Below are 20,982 nucleotides of genomic sequence, written 5' to 3' on the forward strand. Positions count from 1 at the left end.
ACGGTGCTGCCGTGGCGAGGCGACAAATTTATGGCGAATTTGGAGAACAGGAAGTGTTTAATATCTAAAGCAAAAAATGTGTTATTCGGACGACAAGCGGTGTGTATGTTCGGCCAAGGATTCCGATCACATCGATGTGCCTATTGTGAATCTCGGACATAGCGCCACCAACAGGCGCCAGGAAGTTTGTCAGTCACAAAAGGTGGATTTTTTGACAGTTGCATGTGGTGAACTTTTAAATACTCCTTCCAGGATGTTTAAGCGATTGACACCAAACGTGGTCAACATGATAAATTGCGAAGGGATTTTTGATATCTTGAACGCCGTTCCCATGGCAACGCCTCAAACTTTACTTTTATTTCAGGCATATTTAAGCATTTGGCATGCACTTTGTGTGTCTTAACATGCTCGAAAACACCGGAGATTTGGCACAGACGTCAAAATCGTCTGCCATTAGGACCGGTCGAAGGCTGGAACATAGGCGTGGCAATAGGGCTCTGTAGCGCCCCCTGTAATGCAAAAACAAATATCGGTGCACAGATGGGGCAAACATGTACACACATGTAAGAGAGTTGGTATGCATATAGATCTCATCGACCCGAACAACTTTCACAATTAAACCTATTAGCTCCGCCCAACAGGAAGTCGGCCATGTTGGGTTGTTTTATAGGTGCATGTGGTGAACTTTTAAATACTCCTCCTAGGGAATTCATGCAATTGACATCAAACGTGGAGAACATGATGCCGAGACATTGCCCTTGCTAAATTGCGAAGGGATTTTTGATATTTTGAACGGTGCTGCCGTGGCGAGGCGACAAATTTATGGCGAATTCAGTGAAAAAGTTAGTGTCTAATATCTAAAGCAAAAAATGTCTTATTCGGATGACATGCTGTGTATATGTTCGGACAAGGATTCCGATCGCATCAATGTGCCTATTGTGAATCTCGGAGATAGCGCCACCAACAGGCGCCAGGAAGTGTTTCAGTCACAAAAGGTGGATTTTTTGACAGTTGCATGTGGTGAACTTTTAAATACTCCTCCCAGGATATTTATGCGATTGACACCAAAAGTGGTCAACATGATGCTGAGACATTGTAGATGATAAATTGAGGAGGAATTTTTGATATATCAAACGCTGTTCCCATAGCAACGTCAAACTTTACTTTCATTTTCAGGCGTAATTAAGCACTTGGCATGCACTTTGAGTGCCTTAACATGCTCAAAAACACCGGAGATTAGGCACAGACGTGGCAGTAGGGCTCTGTAGCGCCCCCTGTAATGCAAAAAAAATGATCGGTGCACAAATTAGGCAAACATGTACGCACATGTACAAGAGTTGGTATGCATATAGATCTCATAGACCCGAACAACTTTCACAATCAAACCTTTTAGCTCCGCCCAACAGGAAGTCGGCCATGTTGGGTTGTTTTATAAGTGCATGCGGTGAACTTTTAAATACTCCTCCTAGAATATTCATGCGATTGACACCAAACTTAAGCAACATGATGCCGAGACATTGTAGATGATAAACTGCAATGTGATTTTTGATATCTCGAACGCTGTTCTCATGGCAACGCGTCAAACTTAACTTTAATTTGAGGCATATTTAAGGCTTTTGGCATGCTAAGATTAACTTGAAATTTGACACATACATCACATTTGTCGGCTGTTAAGTGTGTCCAAAAATTGTCGGACAAGAGTGTGTCTCTTAAGTTTGTAATCTTGCGTACCAGTGTAGATTTATTCATTACTAGAGATTTAAAGAACGTTTGTACGTCGCTCTGGATAAGGGCGTCTGCTAAATGCCGCAAATGTAAATGTAAATGTAAATGTAAATATAGATCTCATAGACCCGAACAACTTTCACAATCAAACCTATTAGCTCCGCCCAACAGGAAGTTGGCCATGTTGGGTTGTTTTATAAGTGCATGCGGTGAACTTTTAAATACTCCTCCTAGAATATTCATGCGATTGACACCAAACTTAATCAACATGATGCTGAGACATTGTAGATGATAAATTGCAAAGTGAATTTGAGGCATATTTAAGGCTTTTGGCGTGCTTAGATTAACTTGAAATTTGACACATACATCACATTTGTCGGCTGTTAAGTGTGGACAAAAAGGTCGGACAACGGTGTGTCTCTTAAGTGGCTCACTAGCACCCCCATTTGTTTAAAATGTGGGGTTTCTTTTACCTACAGTCCCCAAATGGGTCAGTAACAACATAAAATAGTCCACTGATATTTACCCACTTGATGCACTTGCCCACCGTGCATTGTTTTCTGGGAGGCACCGTATAGCGATACACAAACGTTGCAAGTTCTCCCACTTAGAAATCATAGAGGGGCCTGAAATTGTCATCGTAGGTGCATGTCCACTGTGAGAGACATAAATAAAAAAAAAAAAATCCAGAAATCACAATGTATGATTTTGAAACTATTTATTTGTATGACAGCTGCAAACAAGTATTTGAACACCTGAGAAAGTCAATGTTAATATTTGGTATAATACTTTGTTTGCAATTACAGAGGTCAAACGTTTCCTGTAGTTTTTCACCAGGTTTGCACACACTGCAGGAGGGATTTTGGCTTACTTCTCCACACAGATTTTCTCTAGATCAGTCAGGTTTCTGGCCTGTCACTGAGAAACACGGAGTTTGAGCTTCCTCCAAAGATTCTCTATTGGGTTTAGGTCTGGAGACTGGCTAGGCCACGCCAGAACCTTGAAATGCTTCTTACAGACCCACTCCTTGGTTATCCTGGCTGTGTGCTTCGTGTCATTGTCATGTTGGAAGACCCAGCCTCGACCCATCTTCAATGCTCTAACTGAGGGAAGGAGGTTGTTCCCCAAAATCTCGCAATACATGTCCCCGGTCATCCTCTTCTTAATACAGTGCAGTCGCCCTGTCCCATGTGCAGAAAAACACCACCAAAGCATGATGCTACCACCCCCATGCTTCACAGTAGGGATGGTGTTCTTGGTATGGTACTCATCATTATTCTTCCTCCAAACACGTTTAGTGGAATTATGACCCAAAAGTTCTATTTTGGTCTCATCTGACCACATGACTTTCTCCCATGACTCCTCTGGATCATCCAAATGGTCATTGGCAAACTTAAGACGTGCCTGGACATGTGCTGGTTTAAGCAGGGGAACCTTCCGTGCTATGCATGATTTCAAACCATGACGTCTTAGTGTATTACCAACAGTAACCTTGGAAACGGTGGTACCATCTCTTTTCAGGTCATTGACCAGCTCCTCCCGTGTAGTTCTGGACTGATTTCTCACCTTCCTTAGGATCATTGAGACCCCACGAGGTGAGATCTTGCATGGAGCCCCAGTCTGAGGGAGATTGACAGTCATGTTTAGCTTCTTCCATTTTCTAATGATGGCTCCAACAGTGGACCTTTTTTCACCAAGCTGCTTGGCAATTTCCCCGTAGCCCTTTCCAGCCTTGTGGAGGTGTACAATTTTGTCTCTAGTGTCTTTGGACAGCTCTTTGGTCTTGGCCATGTTAGTAGTTGGATTCTTACTGATTGTATGGGGTGGACAGGTGTCTTTATGCAGCTAACGACCTCAAACAGGTGCATCTAATTTAGGATAATAAATGTAGTGGAGGTGGACATTTTGAAGGCAGACTAACAGGTCTTTGAGGGTCAGAATTCTAGCTAATAGACAGGTGTTCAAATACTTATTTGCAGCTGTATCATACAAATAAATAGTTTAAAAATCATATATTGTGATTTCTGGATTTTTTTTTTCGATTATGTCTCTCACAGTGGACATGCACCTACGATGACAATTTCAGACCCCTCCATGATTTCTAAGTGGGAGAACTTGCAAAATAGCAGGGTGTTTTGTAAATCTGTAATTCTGTAAATACTTATTTTCCTTACTGTAAATGTATGAATAGAAAACTCAAAATATGTTTTAGATAAACCAAATTTCGAGTTTTCTATTCTTATATTTATATGAATAGACCATTTCGTAGATTTAAATGGAGAGCTATCCAGGCTAATGCTAGTGAACTATGGCGTGCCACAAGGTTCAGTTCTAGGATCCCTGCTCTTCACAATATACATGCTTCCCTTAAGAAATATTATTAGAAGGCATAGAATTAGCTTCCATTGTTATGCTGATGATACCCAACTATATATCTCATCTAAACCAGGCGATACACTCAATTAACTTGGATAACTGAGTGTGTTAAGGAAATAAGAGATTGGATGACCCATAACTTTCTACTTTTAGATTCTGATAAGACGGAGATTTTGCTCATCGGCCCAAAAACTAGTACACAGAAGCACCAGCATCCCAACCTGCATTTAGACGGATGTTCTGTAACCATTAGTTCAACAGTAAAAGACCTGGGAGTTATTTTAGACAGCAACTTATCTTTTAAAAATCATATCAACCAAGTTACAAAAACAGCCTTCTTTCACCTTAGAAATATTTCTAAGCTAAGAAATATGTTGTCTATATCCGATGCAGAGAAGCTCGTCCATGCGTTTTATGACCTCTAGAATAGACTACTGTAATTCATTACTAGGTGGATGTCCTGCGTCATTAATAAACAAGCTTCAGTTAGTTCAGAATGCGGCAGCAAGAGTTCTTACAATGTCAAGAAAATATGATCACATAACCCCGATCTAATCGTCCCTACATTGGCTTCCGGTTAAGTTTCGAATGGACTACAAACTACTGCTACTCACTTATAAAGCACTAAATAGTTTGGCTCCCATGAATCTCTCCAGTCTTTTAACATGCTACAATCCGTCAAGCTCCCTGAAATCTCAAAACTCTGGGCTTCTAGTAGTTCCTAGAATAGCAAAGTCCACTAAAGGTGGTAGAGCATTTTCAAATTTAGCTCCTAAACTCTGGAACAGTCTTCCTGACAGTGTTCGGGGCTCAGACACACTCTCCCAGTTTGAGTGCAGATTAAAAACATATCTTTTTAGCAAAGCCTACACATAACATACGTCTCACATCATAACCTTGTGCTCCAGAACATCAGATCACATGCACATTATCAACTTGTGCTGTTAATATCATGAACAGCAGCTACGCTAATTCCTCTCCACTGCTTCTCTTTCTCTCCCCATCCCGAGGCTTCCTGGGGTTTGGCCAACTCCAGTCACGTCCCACCTCATGAAGATTATGGACTTTAAAGAAGTAGATGCCAAACTCGCAAACATCCTGAACCATCTAGAGACGTACCAGTGCCAATTGGATCCCACTACATGTGTGGAGTTTTGACATTGGACCTCCTGGAGTGTTTAAAGGCTCTGGCATGGAGAAGCTGATGCTGGATCTGTGATGATCACAAATGTTGAGCTCAGTCACTTTTATACCAAAGACTGTAGAAAGAACATCACTTATAATCTTATACTCCAGTGCTCATGTTAGTTCTCACTCTCCAGTGTTCTGTATTGTTGAAAGATTTATGATCAAACTCTTGATGTCACCCAAATTAGGATGGGTTCCCCTTTTGAGTCTGGTTCCTCTCATGGTTTCTTCTTTATAACATCTAAGGGAGTTTTTCCTTGCCACAGTCGCCACGGCTTGCTCATCAGGGATAAACGCACACCATTCACCTTGACTGCTAATTTCTGTAAAGCTGCTTTGAGACAATGTCTGTTGTGGAAAGCGCTATACAAATAAACTTGAATTGACTATTTTATGTTCCAGAAACGAGTCCAGTGGACATTTAATCCTTCACACTATGAGGAAACTAAGAGAGGGATATTCAAATGCAGATTTTATAATCTATGTTCAACACCACACCTATTAAATGACGCGAGTCCTCCTGGGTATAGTTACATACACCAACCCAGTCTAAATGGCAGAGGAGGCAGAGTCACAGATATTTATAATAATAATCTAAACATCACACATAAAACTAAAAGGTTCTTTACACCAACATAAAATATTCATAGCCAAAAGTAGGTCCAGTCAGTCATTTCCACTAATTATTATTTACATTACATTACATTACATTACATTTGCGGCATTTAGCAGACGCCCTTATCCAGAGCGACGTACAAATGTGCTTTAAATCTCTAGTAGTGAATAAATCTACACTGGTACGCAAGAATACAAACTCAATATAAATATAACTCGAATTCTACAAACTTGGAAAGTGCTAATTTAGGTATTTCAGGAAGAGGTAGGTCTTCAGTCGTCGCTTAAAGAAAATCAGGGACTCTGCTGTACGGACATCTAGGGGAAGATCATTCCACCACCTTGGTGCCAGAACAGAGAAGAGCCTTGAATTGTACTTACCTCTCATTCTGAGAGAAGGTGGTACCAGTCGAGCAGTGCTGGAGGATCTCAGACAGCGTGGTGCAGTGCGAGATGTGATGAGGTCACTGAGGTAAGATGGTGCTGGTCCATTTTGGCCTTGTAGGCAAGCATCAGTGTTTTGAATCTGATACGTGCAGCTACTGGAAGCCAGTGAAGGAGCGCAGCAGTGGGGTGGTGTGGGAAAACTTGGGCTGATTGAACACAAGTAGTGCAGCTGCGTTTTGGATCATTTGCAGTGGACGAATAGCGTTCAGGGGAAGACCTGCCAGCAGAGAGTTGCAGTAGTCCAGTCTTGAAATGACAAGAGACTGAACAAGCAACTGGGCAGCCTGTATGGACAGAAATGGTCGAATCCTTCGGATGTTATAGAGAAGAAATCGACAAGAACGAGCAACATTAGCGACATGTGGGAAAAAAGACAGTTCATTGTCCATAGTTACCCCAAGGTTACGAGCAGTGGCTGAAGGGGAGAGCAGAGAGTCATGAAGTGTTATTTGTAGATCTTGACCTGGAGATGAATCACCTGGGATGACCAGCAGTTCTGTTTTGCTGGGGTTGAGTTTAAGTTGGTGAGCCCTCATCCATAAAGATATGTCTGACAAGCATGCTGAGATCCGAGCGGAAGCTGTGGTATCTGATGGAGGGAAAGAAAAGATGAGTTGAGTGTCATCTGCATAGCAGTGATAAGACTTTATTTTATAGACCTTTATTTATAGACCCCCAGGGGCCCGACTTTATTTTATAGACCTTTATTTATAGACCCCCAGGGGCCCGACTCCGACCCCCAGGGGCCCGACTCTGATTTTCTTATAGAATTTGCAGATTTCATCACAAATTTAGCTACTTCTTTACACAAAGCATTAATTATTGCTGACTTTAATATTGATTTTGATAATCAGTAAGAATTAGAGTTAGAATTAATCAGAATGTTATAGGAGCCACTCATAGTGGAGACACAGTCTTGATTTGTTATTAACATTTGGATTAAAAATAATTAATTTAGTCATAACTCCACAGTCTGAAGTTATTTCAGATCATTATCTCATCTCTTTTAAAATCTGCATAAGTGATTGCATTAGTACCTTACCACATTACTGTGTTAAACACATTTACGTCAACTACAGCAGCGCATTTTATCAATAATCTTCAGGAACTGTTGATATCAAATAGATCTTCGTCTGACCCCACAGAGCTCGACTGGGCCACTGAATATCTAGAATCAACGTTCCATTACACTCTAGATGATGGAGCTCCCCTTAAGACCAAAATGATCAGGGAGAAAAAAATCAGCACAGTGGTATAATGATCATACGCACACCTAAAAACAGGCCACTCAGAAATTAGAACGTAAATGGCGTCAAAGAAAATTAAAAGTATTTCAAATAGCATGGAAGGAGAATCTCCTGAGTTCTAGAAAATCTCTTAGTGCTGCTGATTTCTCCTCCCTCATAGAAAATAACAAGCAGAATCCTAGATTTTTATTCTGTACTGCAGCAAAATGAACAGGAAAGAAAAGCACTGCACTCACATGCACACCATCAATAGGTAGTAATGATTTCATCAACTTTTTTAATAATTAAGTTGAAAACATCAGGCAAGAAATCCAGACGATTAAAATAAACCCTAACCCTAACCCTAACCCTAACCCTAACCCCGATCGCATCGATGTGCCTATTGTGAATCTTGGACATAGCGCCACTAACAGGCGCCAGGAAGTGTGTCAGTCACAAAAGGTGGATTTTTTGACAGTTGCATGTGGTGAACCTTTAAATACTCCTCCTAGGATATTCATGCGATTGCCACCAAACGTAATCAACATGATGGCGAGACATTGTAGATGATAATTTGCAAAGTGATTTTTGTTATCTCGAACGCTGTTCTCATGGCAACGCGTCAAACTTACATTTTATTTCAGGCATATTTAAGGCTTTTGGCGTGCTTAGATTAACTTGAAATTTAACACATACATCACATTTGTCGGCTGTTAAGTGTGTCCAAAAATTGTCGGACAAGGGTGTGTCTCTTAAGTGGCCCACTAGCGCCCCCGTTTGTCTAAAATGTGAGGTTTCTTTTACTTACAGTCCCCAAATGGGTCAGTAACAACATAAAATAGTCCACTGATATTTACCCACTTGATGCACTTGCACACCGTGCATTGTTTTCTGGGGGGCACCGTATAGCGATACACAAATGTGCGAGGGCCCGCCATCGCTGCTTGCAGCTATATTTATTTATTGGAGTCTTTTATCAGTAGATTTTTTCTTAGGTAAAGGAGCAGATCTGGAGGGATCATGGATATACTCACGCACACACACACACACACACACAAAACTGTGTAACTGATCAGTACAACCCGAACTTAACACACACTCGTACTCACGTCACACATCCATGTCTTCAGCACATTATTAAAACCTGTTTACATGCTGTTTTTGCACATTCTTTTTGACTGCTGCTAGTGCTCTTTTGCACAACATTTTGTTTACATTTTTGTTTAATTTCAATGTTCACTTTATTCTTTTACACACCACACTGTGGCGGTGCTATTTTGTGTTTTGTGTATTTGTCTTGCACTGTCTTGTGTTGTCTTTGCACTGTTTGCACCAGGTTGCACACGATGCAGTTTATGTGGCGAGGACACTTACTAGTCCTTAACCCTGTACTTTCTGTGATTGTTGTTGTAACACCAAGGTTCAGGAGGAACGTTGTTTCATTTCACTGTGTACTGCGTCAGATATTTATAGTTAAAATGACAATAAAAGCTACTTGACGTGACTTGATATCGAGTGTTTGGTGAACTGGGATATTTGGATGCTGTCGTCTCCTCACTCTCACACGTTCACTCAGGTTTGTTGATGGTGGTGTGGTGGGTCATCTCTTATCCCAGAGATCCCTCATGTCTGTGTTTCCTTCTGCTTCTCCCTTTTAGTTCTGCTGCCAGAGTGAATCTTACCAGAGTCCAAACTGCACAGTGACATTAACTTTCATACAACAATCAGGAGACTTAATAATCCATATCCTTCTCTTCCTGTCACCCTCTTCTCTCTCTCTCTCTCTCTCTCTCTCTCTCTCTCTCTCTCTCTCTCTCTCGGTTGAGTTAAAGATGCTCCTGAGGTTCCAGTGATCACTGTTCCTGCTCCTCTTTCCTCTGTGGATCTTCCCACTTCGTCCTGGTCTGAACAGTGTTCTCTTCGATTGGAGGCGAGTCTGTGCAGCTGGAGTTCCCCTTCGGGAACTTGAGCTGCGTCAAAACGCTTTGAGACGCAGCTTTACGTTCGTAACCTAAAGACGATGTTTCTCATCAACAGCTTGTGTGGTTCTATAAAGTTCCACCACAGTCTCCCCCGGCTTGTTCATCAGGGACAAACTTACACTTATAAAGAACATATTCATTTTTATCACCACATTATCTGTGTGAATTTTTTCAGGCAAATCATTAAGAACAGGTTCATATTTACAATGGCGGCCTGACAAGTAGAATAACCACTTAGGGAAAGGGAAGTAAAGCTAAAATAAATACAAAACATTAAAAATACATACAGGTTAACAGTTACATAAATACATTTTAAAACAAAATTATGTAGCGAAGCAACTGCATATGTCTGTGAACAAATATGATATAATATTTTTAAAGGATGAAAACAGTTTGAGACAATGTTCATTATTAAAAGCGCAAAACAAATAAACATGAATTGAATTGAACCTCTGATAATGAGGACCTACGAAAGATCTTTTGTAAGGCGAAGCATCACAGTGTTGTCTAAAAGTTTATGAGCTCTCATTATTCACTTCTGCTCGGTTTTGTATTTTACATGAAGCCGTTTTACCAACAAAACCTGGAATAAAATGTACAATAGAAATGTTATATTTGTTTTAACCATTTTGGTTTCTTTTTGTTATATTATTTTTTTGCTTTAATGTGAACTCAGGACTCTCTCTCTCTCTCTCTCTCACACACACACACACACACACACACACACACACACACACACACACATTTGCTACGTTCAGGCGCATGCGCGTTCGAGTAAATAACGTTTACAATACTGCATGCGCAGTGTGGACTCGAGCCGTAAATCAATATAACCGAGCGCACACACACACACACACACACACACACGCACGGAGGAGAATATAAAGTTAGTTTTTGACACTGTATTTACTGACACTTTAAACCGGTTATTTAATTGTTTTCGTTTGAAGTTTGGACCGGAGACTGTGTGCGCGTGCATAACCGTCAATAATAACGCGGTAAGACTCACTTTTATTTTTACCGATTTGCTGGTGTTTGTGTGTGTGTGTGTGTGTGTGTGTGTGTGTGTGTGTGTGTAAAAACCATAAGGCAGTTTATTTTTTATTTTCAGAAGTTATCCAAATAGGTTACTTTACTTGCTTGATGTAATCTCTCTCTCTCTCTCTCTCTCTCTCTCTCTCTTTCTCTTGACTTGGTGCGGTGTGATGTGATGTTTGGTGTGATGTGTTGTGACTTGATGTGGTTTGGTGTGATATGACGTGGTGTGGTGTGACTTGGTGTGATGTGGTTTGGTTTGGTGTGACGTGGTGTGGTGTGGTCTGATGTGGTTTGGTGCGGTGTGACTTGGTGTGGTTTGGTGTGATGTGACGTGACGTGACGTGACGTGGTGCGGTGTGACGTGTTGTCATGTGGTTTGGTGTGACGTGGTGTGGAGTGACGTGGTGTGACGTCCTGAAGTACAGGAGGGGGAGAGAGGGGGGCTGCTGGAGGTGTTGATGGTCGAGTGGTGAGATGGTCTGGACGGGTGTGTGGTGTGAGACCAGGAGTTTCAAATCTACAGTAAAACTCATTTAGGTCATCAGCTAGTTGTTGATTCCCTACCGAGTTGGAGGATGGTGTCTTCCAGCTTTTTAGAGTTTTGCTACTTTCATCTCTTTTGTCAGTGCGCACGTGTGCGTGCGTGTGTGTGTGCGTTAGGGCTGGGACGATTCACTAATCTGGCGATTCAATACATATTGCGATTCTGTAGCTATTGCGATTCATTGTTTAAATTGTGATTTTTGTTTGCTTAATAAAGATTAGACAATGGCAAATACTTGATCATACCCTTAAAAAAACTGTATATGAGTTATATTAACAAAAACAATGCATCACATCTTTCTGAATTTTTATTTCAGGAGCACATACATAGAGCATAAAGAACCTTCAACCATAAAACTTTCAAGTACCAAATACTTGAATATAATATTTAAATGTGCAACAAATAACTAAAAACAATACTCTCTAAAATAAAATAAAAGTGCTGTTTAAACTGTTCCAATGTCCAACTCAGTCAAGGTGCTAATATCCTTCTCTCTCTTCCTCACCTCAGGTGAGAGCAGTGCAGCTGTTGCTCCAGAAAACGTTCAACCATGTCATAGGCACTATTCCAACTCGTTAAAACGTCTGTTATAAGTTTGTGCACAGGGAGCTCCAGTAACGTTTGTTGGAAATCCAGTGATGCGTCGTACTCGTCCGAGTAACTTCGCGACAGCGGGCAGCTTCAGTGCGCGCTGTGAGGTCAGATTATGAGTGTGCACGTAGCACTTAATATTGAGAGAGCCACTTAATTGGGCAGCGATAACCATATTGGACGCATTGTCTGTGACTAAAGCAGGGTCTTTATCCGTTAAACAATTCTCAAAGCGTTTTTCTCCCATGCCTCTGCCATGGTTTTGCTTTCTCGCGCCAGCTTAAAACGGATACGACGTCATCTAATACAGACAACAACAAAATAAGCCCCGGAGAGGTGGTCTTCCCACCACCTCTCCGGAAAAGTAAAATAATTAAATATATATCGATTCTGAGGTAAACAAATCGATCTCAAAATCGTTTAAAAAAGAATCGTGATAGTTTGGTGAATTGATTTTTTTCTCCCACCCCTAGTCCCTACTGTAATTGCTGCCGTTTAGACGCTCGGTGCAGACAGACGTCTGCTGGCGGAGTATCTCAGGAGAACACTTTTAGAAGAAACGGAAAGGAAGTCCAGCTGATATCTTTTTATCCCAAACCCACACCAACCACAGCATTCATGTAGACCAGGGGTCACCAACGTGGTGCACCAGGTCGCCTGAAGGATCACGAGTCGCCCGCGAGTCTTTTCTAAAAATATCTGTTTCCTACTTTGTTAAATGATTGTTGATCATTATTGTGAGAAATCATTAACATGATCAGTGTCTTCACATAGATCAGGGGTGTCAAACTCAGTGTCACATCCGACCCGATGTACAATTATATCAGTCCCACGAGATGATTTTATAAAGATCTATTATTATTGTTATTAATGTCGCGGTGATATGAAGCGCTGATAACACAAACTACAGATCCCATAATGCATCGCTTCATCTGCCTTACCGAAAACTAGACTACCTGAGAACATTCCAGCTTCTGTTGATGTATTTAACCCTATTGTAGAGTTATTGTGAAACAGCGCCTCACAGTGGTGAAGAGAAAAGTTGACTCTGAGTAGATGTTTACTGACATTGGCGGTAAACACGTGTGTGTGTGTGTGTGTGTGTGTGTGTGTGTGTGTGTGTGTGTGTGTGTTATTAATGGAGTATATGTGACTGTAATTAAGGAATTGAATCTGAGACGGAACTACGAGACAAAACATCAGGAGAAGCTGAAGAACCTGAATGCAGAGCAGAAGATACAGAAAGTAGAAGAGTTAAAGAAGAATCTGACATTTCAGCAGATGTTTTTCACCAGAACAAAATCCCAAAGTGAAGCTGGTGTGAACACAGAGGAGAAATCAGAGTCTCATCAGCAGGTTATTTACCGAGGGAGAGTTTCTGAAGAGCTGCATGATGAAGCTGTGAGACGTCTGGTGTTCCACAGGAGATATTTTTATGGAGAGCAAAATATCAAAGTTATTTAAAGTTTAAGTTTATATTTTTTTAATGGCATAAGAGTGTATAATTTGGACAGGAGATATTTTTATGGAGAGCAAAAGATTTAAAGTTTAAGTTTATTTATTCTGGAATAATATTCCTGTCTGTATTTATTTATATTTATGTTCAAAAAAACATTGTTTAATGTGTTTAATAAATGTTTATCCTGTTCGGCCCGTGACCTAAAGTGTGCTTTAAGTTTTGGCCCCTGTGCAGTTAAGTTTGATCCTGAGAGAGATAAATATCATTAATTATTAATAATAACATATAATTTAAGGTAAATTGAGCAAATGTGTTATTTCAGAAGTTTGTATCAAACTGGTAGCCCTTCACATTATTCAGTACCCAAGAAGTAGCTCTCAGTGTCAAAAAGGTTGGTGACCCCTGATGTAGAGTGTGTGTGTGTGTGTGTGTGTGTGTGTGTGTGTGTGTGTGTGTGTGTGTGTGTGTGTGTGTCTGTGTGTGTGTGTGTGTGTGTGTGTGTGTGTGTGTGTGTGTGTGTGTGTTTTACAGGGGGTTTCCATCCGAACAGTGATGAATGTGTAATCATACACACCCACGCACACATACACACCACTTATACTCTTGGGTTTATAGCAGAGATAAAATTGTGTGTGTGTGTGTGTGTGTGTGTGTGTGTGTGTGTGTGTGTGTGTGTGTGTGTAAGGATGATCCTGGCACTGCTTAGACACACAGAGTGTATAGATTGTGGGTGTGGCCTTAACTTGTTTCCACTTACTCTTTCTCTCTTTCTGTGAATGGACAGACACACACACACACACACACACAGTGATTCCTGATTTCTTATTTTTTTGTATGTTTGTCACACTTTAATCAGATCATCAAATAATTTAAATATTAGTAAAAAATAACACAAGTAAACACAACATGCCGTTTTTAAATTAAGGTTTTTATTATTGAGGGAAAACAAAATCCCATCTCTGTGTGAAAGAACTGCAAGCCTCACTTGCCTCAGTGAAGGTCAGTGTTCATGACTCCACCATGAGAAAGAGACGGCAAAAATGCTCCAAGACGAAAACTGCTGCTGAGCAAAAAGTATATAAAGGTTCGTCTCAGTTTTGCCAGAAAACATCTTGATGATCCCCAAGACTTTTGGGAAAATACTCTGTGGACTGACAAGACAAAAGTTGAACTTTTTGGAAGGTGTGTGTTCCATAAAGTCTGGTGTAAAAGTAACAGCGCATTTTAGAAAAAGAACATCATACCAACAATAAAATATGGTGGTGGTAGTGTGATGGTCTGGGGCTGTTCAGGACCTGGAAGACTTGCTGTGATAAATGGAACCATGAATTCTGCTATTTACCAGTATATCCTGAAGGAGAATGTCCTGCCATCTGCTGTGAATGGCTGACGAAAAACAAAATGAAGACTTTGGAGTGGCCTAGTCAAAGTCCTGACTTAAATCTTATTGAGATGCTGTGGCATGACCGTAAAAAGGCGGTTAATATTCGAAAACCCTCCAATGTGGCTGAATTACAACAATTCTGTATAGATGAGTGACCAAGATCCCTCCACTGCGCAGAAACAGACTCACAAACACAAACACTTGATTGTAGTTGTTGCTGCTAAGGGTGGCCCAAGCAGTTTTAGGTTTAGGGGCAAACACTTTTTCACACAGGGTCTTGTAGTTTTGGATTTTGTTTTCCCTCAATATTAAAAAATCCATGTTGTGTTCACTTGTGTTCTCTTTTACTAATAATGAAATTAGTTTGATCTGAAACACACACACACACACAGTTTTGAGGCCTGAATAGAGTGTGTGTAGTGACTCAGACATTGTGTGTACTTGTTAGAGTTCTATTCATTCTGTTTCCCTATTGTCATAGCAATAATGTTTCTTTCTCTCACACTCTCACACACACACACACACCCTATGTAGGCTCTGTCCATGATAATGCTTGTCACATGATTTAATTAGGAGAATATATTAAAAGAGAGCCTCTGATTGGTCAGTATTTAAAAGTAGGCTGTATTAACTAACCTTTGATCTCTGACATTTAACCCCTTAACATTTATTCTCTAACCTTAAACAATCGTTTATTCTCTGTCTGTATGAGTCCATTATTTGTTTATTCCTCTTTTCCATTTCATCCATTTTCTTTCTCTTATTACTTTTTATTCTTGATCTGATTTTTTTCTTTGTGTTCTATTTGTTATGGTGGGGCCCTTCAGTAATGCCCCAACATAATGCAGTAATGCTTGCTCTTTCTTACACACACACACACACACACACACACACTTCTCTCTTTCCCTCTTTATTCTCTCACTGAAACACAGTACTACTACTCTGGTGTATGATTTTCACTGGTCAGTTCCTTTGACCCCGCCTCCATTCACTGGTCAACGCTCACCCCAACCGCCCGGACTCTCTCTGCGGCCCTTTACAGCCCGAACTCCCTCTGCTGCCCTCTTAGTCCCCAAACCCCACTCTGCTGCCCACACACCCCAAACCCCTCTCTGCTGCTCATACACCCCAGACCCCGCCGCTTCCTACTTAGTCAGGACCCCCTCTGCTGCTCACACTGCTCAGAACCCCTCTGCTGTTCCGTCAGTTCCGAACCCACTCTGATACCCACACAGCCCCAAACCCATATAGTCCTGAACCCTTTCTTCTGCCCACACATCTTCGAACCCCCTCTGCTGCCCCTACTCAGCCCCAAACCCGCTCTGGTGCCCACACAGCCCCCAACCCACTTTGCTGCTCACTCAGTCCCATATCACCTCTGCTGCCTCTACACATTCCCGAATCCCCTCTGCTGCCCCTATACAACCCTAACCCTAACCCTACACAGACTTAAACTCCCTCTGTTGCCCCTACACACTTCCGAAGTGTGTGAGGATGATCCTGGCATTGCTGAGCATCACAGACTGTATAGATTGTGGGTGTGGCCTTAACTTTCCACTTACCCACTCTCTCTTTCTTTGAATGGTATGTGTGTGTGTGTGTGTGTGTGTGTGTGTGTGTGTGTGTGTGTGTCACTTAGCAATAGTGCACATTCTTATTTATTCCCCTTCTGTCTGTCTGTCTGTCTCTCTCTCTCACACGCACGCACACGCACAGTTTTGAGGCCTGAATAGAGTGTGTGTAGTGACTCAAACATTGTGTGTTCTATTCATTCTGTGTTTCCCTATTGTCATAGCATCAATGTTTCTTTCTTTCTCTCACACACACACACACCCCTTATGTAGGCTCTGTCCATGATAATGCATGTCACATGATTTAATCAGAAGCATATATTGAGAGAGCCTCTGATTGGTCAGTATTTAAAAGTTGGCTGGGTTCACTAACCTTTAACTTTTGACCTTTACCCCCCAAAACTTATTCTCTAACCCTCAACAGTCGTTTATTCTCTGTCTGTATGAGTCCATTATTTGTTTATTCCTCTCTTCCATTTCATACATTTTCTTTCTCTTATTATCGTATTTTCCGCACTATAAGCCGCTACTTTTTTCCCACGTTTTAAACCCCACGGCTCAACAATGAAGCGGCAAATTTATGGATTTTTCCTGGTTTTTCCCGGTTTCACAAGCAAAAAACTGAGCCCAATAACATTAGACCAATGAAATTGCCAAATGTGTTCAGGTAACCCAATGAAACTCTTTATATTAATTCAGATGCGCTTCCACTGAATCGGGCCGCAGCACATCATAAATATGGATGATGTTCCTCTGACGTTTGACCTGCCGCTCACTTGGACCGTCTACAGGAAATGTGAATCATTCGTCACGCTGAAAACAACCGGGCATGAAAACACACTTCACCTGTGTTCTGAGCTGCACGGCATCGGGAGAAAAGATTCACCGATGGTGAGTTTTTAACACACGACGATGCCAAAAGATAAACTTTTGAGAGAAATAGTTGTGAAAGGAAGGAGGAAGACAGTGAACAATGACTTTCTTGGTAGGCTACTGTTTAGATACAAGCCGTGTAACAGACACTGTCTTTCATTAAAGCCTGTGTAAAGTTCATTAGTTTCAGTGTAGACACCTGTGGCTTATAGACAGGTGTGGCGTATTTATGATCAAAATAAAAATCTTTTAAATCACCCAAATTCAGTGGGTGTGGTTTATATTTGGGTGCGCTTAATAGTCCGGAAATCACCGTACTTTTTATTCTTGATCTGATTTTCTCTTTTTATTCTATTCGTTTGGTTCTACTCTGTTTTCTATTTGTCACACACACTCACTTGTCTCTCTTTTCCCTCTTTATCCTCTCACTGAAAAACAGTACACTGATCTGGTGTATGATTCTCACTGCTCTGTTCTTTTGACTCCGCCTCCATTTACGGGTCAATGCCCACACACCTCCGAACTCCCTCTGCTGCCTCTTCACAGCACCGAAACCCCTCTGCTGCCCACTCAGTCCCGAACCCCCTCTGCTGTTCCCATACACCCCGGAACCCTCTCTGCTGTTCCTACACACCACCAAACCCCCTCTGCTGCCCACTTAGTCCTGAAACCCCTCTGCTGCCCACACACCCCAAAACCTCCTCTGCTGCTCACTCAGTCCCAAACTTCTTCTGCTGCCCCTACACAGCCCCAAACCCACTCTGCTGCCCACTCAGTCTCATACTCCCCCTGCTGCCCCTGCACACTCCCGAACCCCTACACAGCCCCAAACCCTCTTTGTTGCCTCTACACACCCCCTGTGGTATCCCCACATAGCCCCTCAACCCCCTCTACTGCCCACATATCCCTGAACCCCCTCTGCTGTCCACACAGCCTAGAACCCCCTCTGCTGTAGGTGTCGTATCCTGTGTGACGATGCACTGGGGTTAGAGTTCAGATCCGCCTGTACTGACTTCTTTTTCTTTGTTTTATTTTTCTCCCCATTCTATTCCCTCATGCTGGACCATCGTAAAAAGCATTTCGCTGCATGACGTACCCTGTTTGTATGTGTATGTGGTAAAAGGAACAGATAAAAGCTTCTCCTTGCTGCTTATATTCAAATGATGTCTCTCTCTCCTTTCTGTCCTCAGGTCCTTTTTTGGAGCTGAACCTCTGGGCATCTGTGGTTTAGATTTTTTTTCTGTGTGAAAATCTTCTCACTCATAGAAACATAGACAGTGATATTTCATGATCTCACTTCCTGAAGGTTCCATTCATGAAAGCATAATAGAGTTGAATAGAGCTGTACAGAATATCTCACCTCCTACGGGAACTCCCCTCTCAATGTAAAGGAAGTAGTTTGTGTTGTTGCTATGCCGATCCTGAAGCAGCTGACCTCATCTGGGGCAAAGCGCCGCTCCCACTCTGACCTGACAGTGAAGATGATTAGCGCACCGCTTGCTGATTTCCGCCATACAATGCACATTGGTCGTGGAGGTGAAGCCTTCGGAGACACGTCCTTTCTCAGAGCACCACAAGAATTAAGCAATCATGTGCATAAAAACGTCCTTCTGCATCCCAGCATCAAAGGCAACAAACGCTCACAGTCTGAGCGAAACTCCAAGGCTACGAGTTACATGCTAACCGCTAACAGTGCATGCTCTCTTCCTTATGAGATTGAAGATCAGGACTTGAAGCTCCATCTTCCACAGAGCACCTCCTTAAACTTTCTGGAAAGGAAAGGAAGAACGTCAGGGATTGGTGGGCAGAGCTTAGAGTTGAAGGAACAGCGTTTCGGGGAGCTGAGCGAACTCCCCATGTTCACACCATCCTCTGGTAAAGGAATGAAACGTTCAGAGTCCATTCTATCCTTCCACATCGACCTCGGGCCCTCCATGCTCGGAGATGTCCTCAGTGTCATGGAGCAGAAGCAGAAAGACCTCACAGAAAATCAGAGGCAGGAACAGAAGGTGCCATGTGTGTCTACATTTAGCTCTGTATTAAATGGGGAGAAACCACAAATAGCACATGAGATTAAGACATGTAGCAGCATACACAGCATTAACATCAATGACAACGACTTCCTGTTCATGGATGAGGATGAGATCAGAGTATAAAGACTATTTCATCCACACATATGAGGTGATATCAAAAGGTATGGGAACCCGCTCTGTTTACAAGAAAGTACTTTATTTATCTAAGTTTTCACTCTGTCATCTTCAAAATAGTTATCTTGTACAGTAATACAGCGCCCCCAGTGTTCTGAAAGTCTTCTTTACAAAGCGCGTCAAGCACCTTTAGTGATTTGCGCCTGATCTCAAAACGGCCTTTGAACTGGATCTTCATCTTCTGGAAGAGGGCGAAGTCCACAGGAGTCAAATCTTGAGTGTGAAAGTGAGACAGCGAGAAACTCGCGTGTGAGGAGCTCGGTGACGGTGCACACCTGGTCAGAAAAGCAGCTGTGGTGAGGTACGTGGTCAGAATAGCACCAGTTGCACAGCTCCTGATGTACACAAGCCCATGTCTTTTGGCACACTGACTTAAGGTTCTCCCTGTGACTTGTGCTGCCATCTGTTAGAATGTTACAAAACTAGTTTAGAAACTTTTTGATACCACCTCATACATCAAAGAGCATCCTGACGGAATGCACCATCAGTCAAGCTAGACTTTTAAATGAAGTGTGATGTTTGGGACCATTTAAATCCTGGTGCACGTGCGCACACACACACACACACACACACAGACAGACAGACACACATACATATACATACACACAGACACACACATACATATACATGTTTGTGTTGATTTGATTTGATACATACACATACACTGGCGATCAAAATTAGAGAACAATTTATAAACAATTGAACAATTCTGAAATAATGTGATCTTCACTGCTCAACAGTTGAAGGAGTTTTTGTCCTGTCTATACCATGATACCAGAACACATTTTCCACAAAATAATTAAGACTTAAAAAAAAAAAAAACATTATTATTTTGCAGAAAACACACTGATCAAAATTAAAGAACACTTTCAGATACCTCCCAGTTATTGGTGTTAATCTGGTACCTGGTGCTAATTTCCTTGATTATCTGTCAACCCCTATTTAACTGGCAGCCTAACTTCCAGTTTCACTGACTCTGCAAGATGGTGGGCCATTCTAAAGTGACTGAAAGCCTCCGGCAGCAGGTTGTCCAGATGAAGGCCAAAGGGACGACCCTATCAGCCATAGCAAAACAAGTTGGTCGTTCCAAATCTGTGATTTCAAGAATATTGAATCTTTACATCACAAACTCATCCAAGTCCACCAAGAAGGCTGGTCGTCCAGGGAAGACAAATACAAGAGAGGACAGGATACTGCGGAGGATCTCAATGAACAGGGTAAGGATCTGTCTCGTCATACAGTGTCTCGACATTTAAGAGCATTTGGACTGAAAGCCCACTCTGCAGTGACCAAACCTCTCATTAGCAGAAAGAATAAAATACTAGACTAAGCTTTGCTAAGAAGCATGTTGTGTGGACAGAGGAGAACTGGTCCAAAGTTCACTTCAGTGATGAAAGCAAGTTTAATTTATTTGGGTCCGATGGGAAACATTATGTTCGGCGACAAACTGGAGAAAGACTGAACCCAAAGTGTGTAAAGAAGTCAGTGAAAAGTGGAGGAGGAAGTGTCATGGTTTGGGGCATGTTTTCTGCAGCAGGAGTTGGGTCTCTTATACAGCTACATGGCAGAGTGAATGCAAATGTTTATCAGAACCTTCTTCAACAACATATGGTTCCTTCCCTGCGTTCATCACCCAATCAGCCCGCAGTGTTCATGCAGGACAACGCTCCATGTCACACAGCAAAACGGGTAAAGCAGTTCCTTGAAACTGAAAACATTGAAATATTCACATGGCCTGACCAGAGTCCTGATCTCA

The 20,982-nt window shown here is 41.9% G+C and overlaps 1 protein-coding gene across 3 annotated transcripts; it reads left to right on the forward strand.

Moving 5' to 3' along the window:
* Positions 1-10,348: 10,348 nt before the first annotated feature.
* LOC124389012 (cdc42 effector protein 4-like) lies at positions 10,349-19,877 on the forward strand. 3 transcript variants are annotated; one of them, XR_006926501.1, is made up of 2 exons: positions 10,349-10,557; positions 16,846-16,898. XR_006926501.1 is itself a non-coding variant. In XM_046854209.1 (2 exons), the coding sequence occupies exon 2, from the start codon at positions 18,432-18,434 to the stop codon at positions 19,173-19,175; it is 744 nt and encodes a 247-aa protein (XP_046710165.1). In that variant the 5' UTR covers positions 10,349-10,557; positions 18,210-18,431; the 3' UTR covers positions 19,176-19,877. The 3 variants fall into 3 exon arrangements, 2 of the variants coding, with proteins under 2 accessions (XP_046710165.1, XP_046710164.1); XM_046854209.1 differs by lacking the exon at positions 16,846-16,898 and adding an exon at positions 18,210-19,877; XM_046854208.1 differs by lacking the exons at positions 10,349-10,557; positions 16,846-16,898 and adding exons at positions 16,977-17,037; positions 18,210-19,877.
* Positions 19,878-20,982: the final 1,105 nt, after the last annotated feature.

Source organism: Silurus meridionalis, chromosome 7 (assembly GCF_014805685.1).
Source record: "Silurus meridionalis isolate SWU-2019-XX chromosome 7, ASM1480568v1, whole genome shotgun sequence".
Taxonomy (NCBI): Eukaryota; Metazoa; Chordata; class Actinopteri; order Siluriformes; family Siluridae; genus Silurus; species Silurus meridionalis.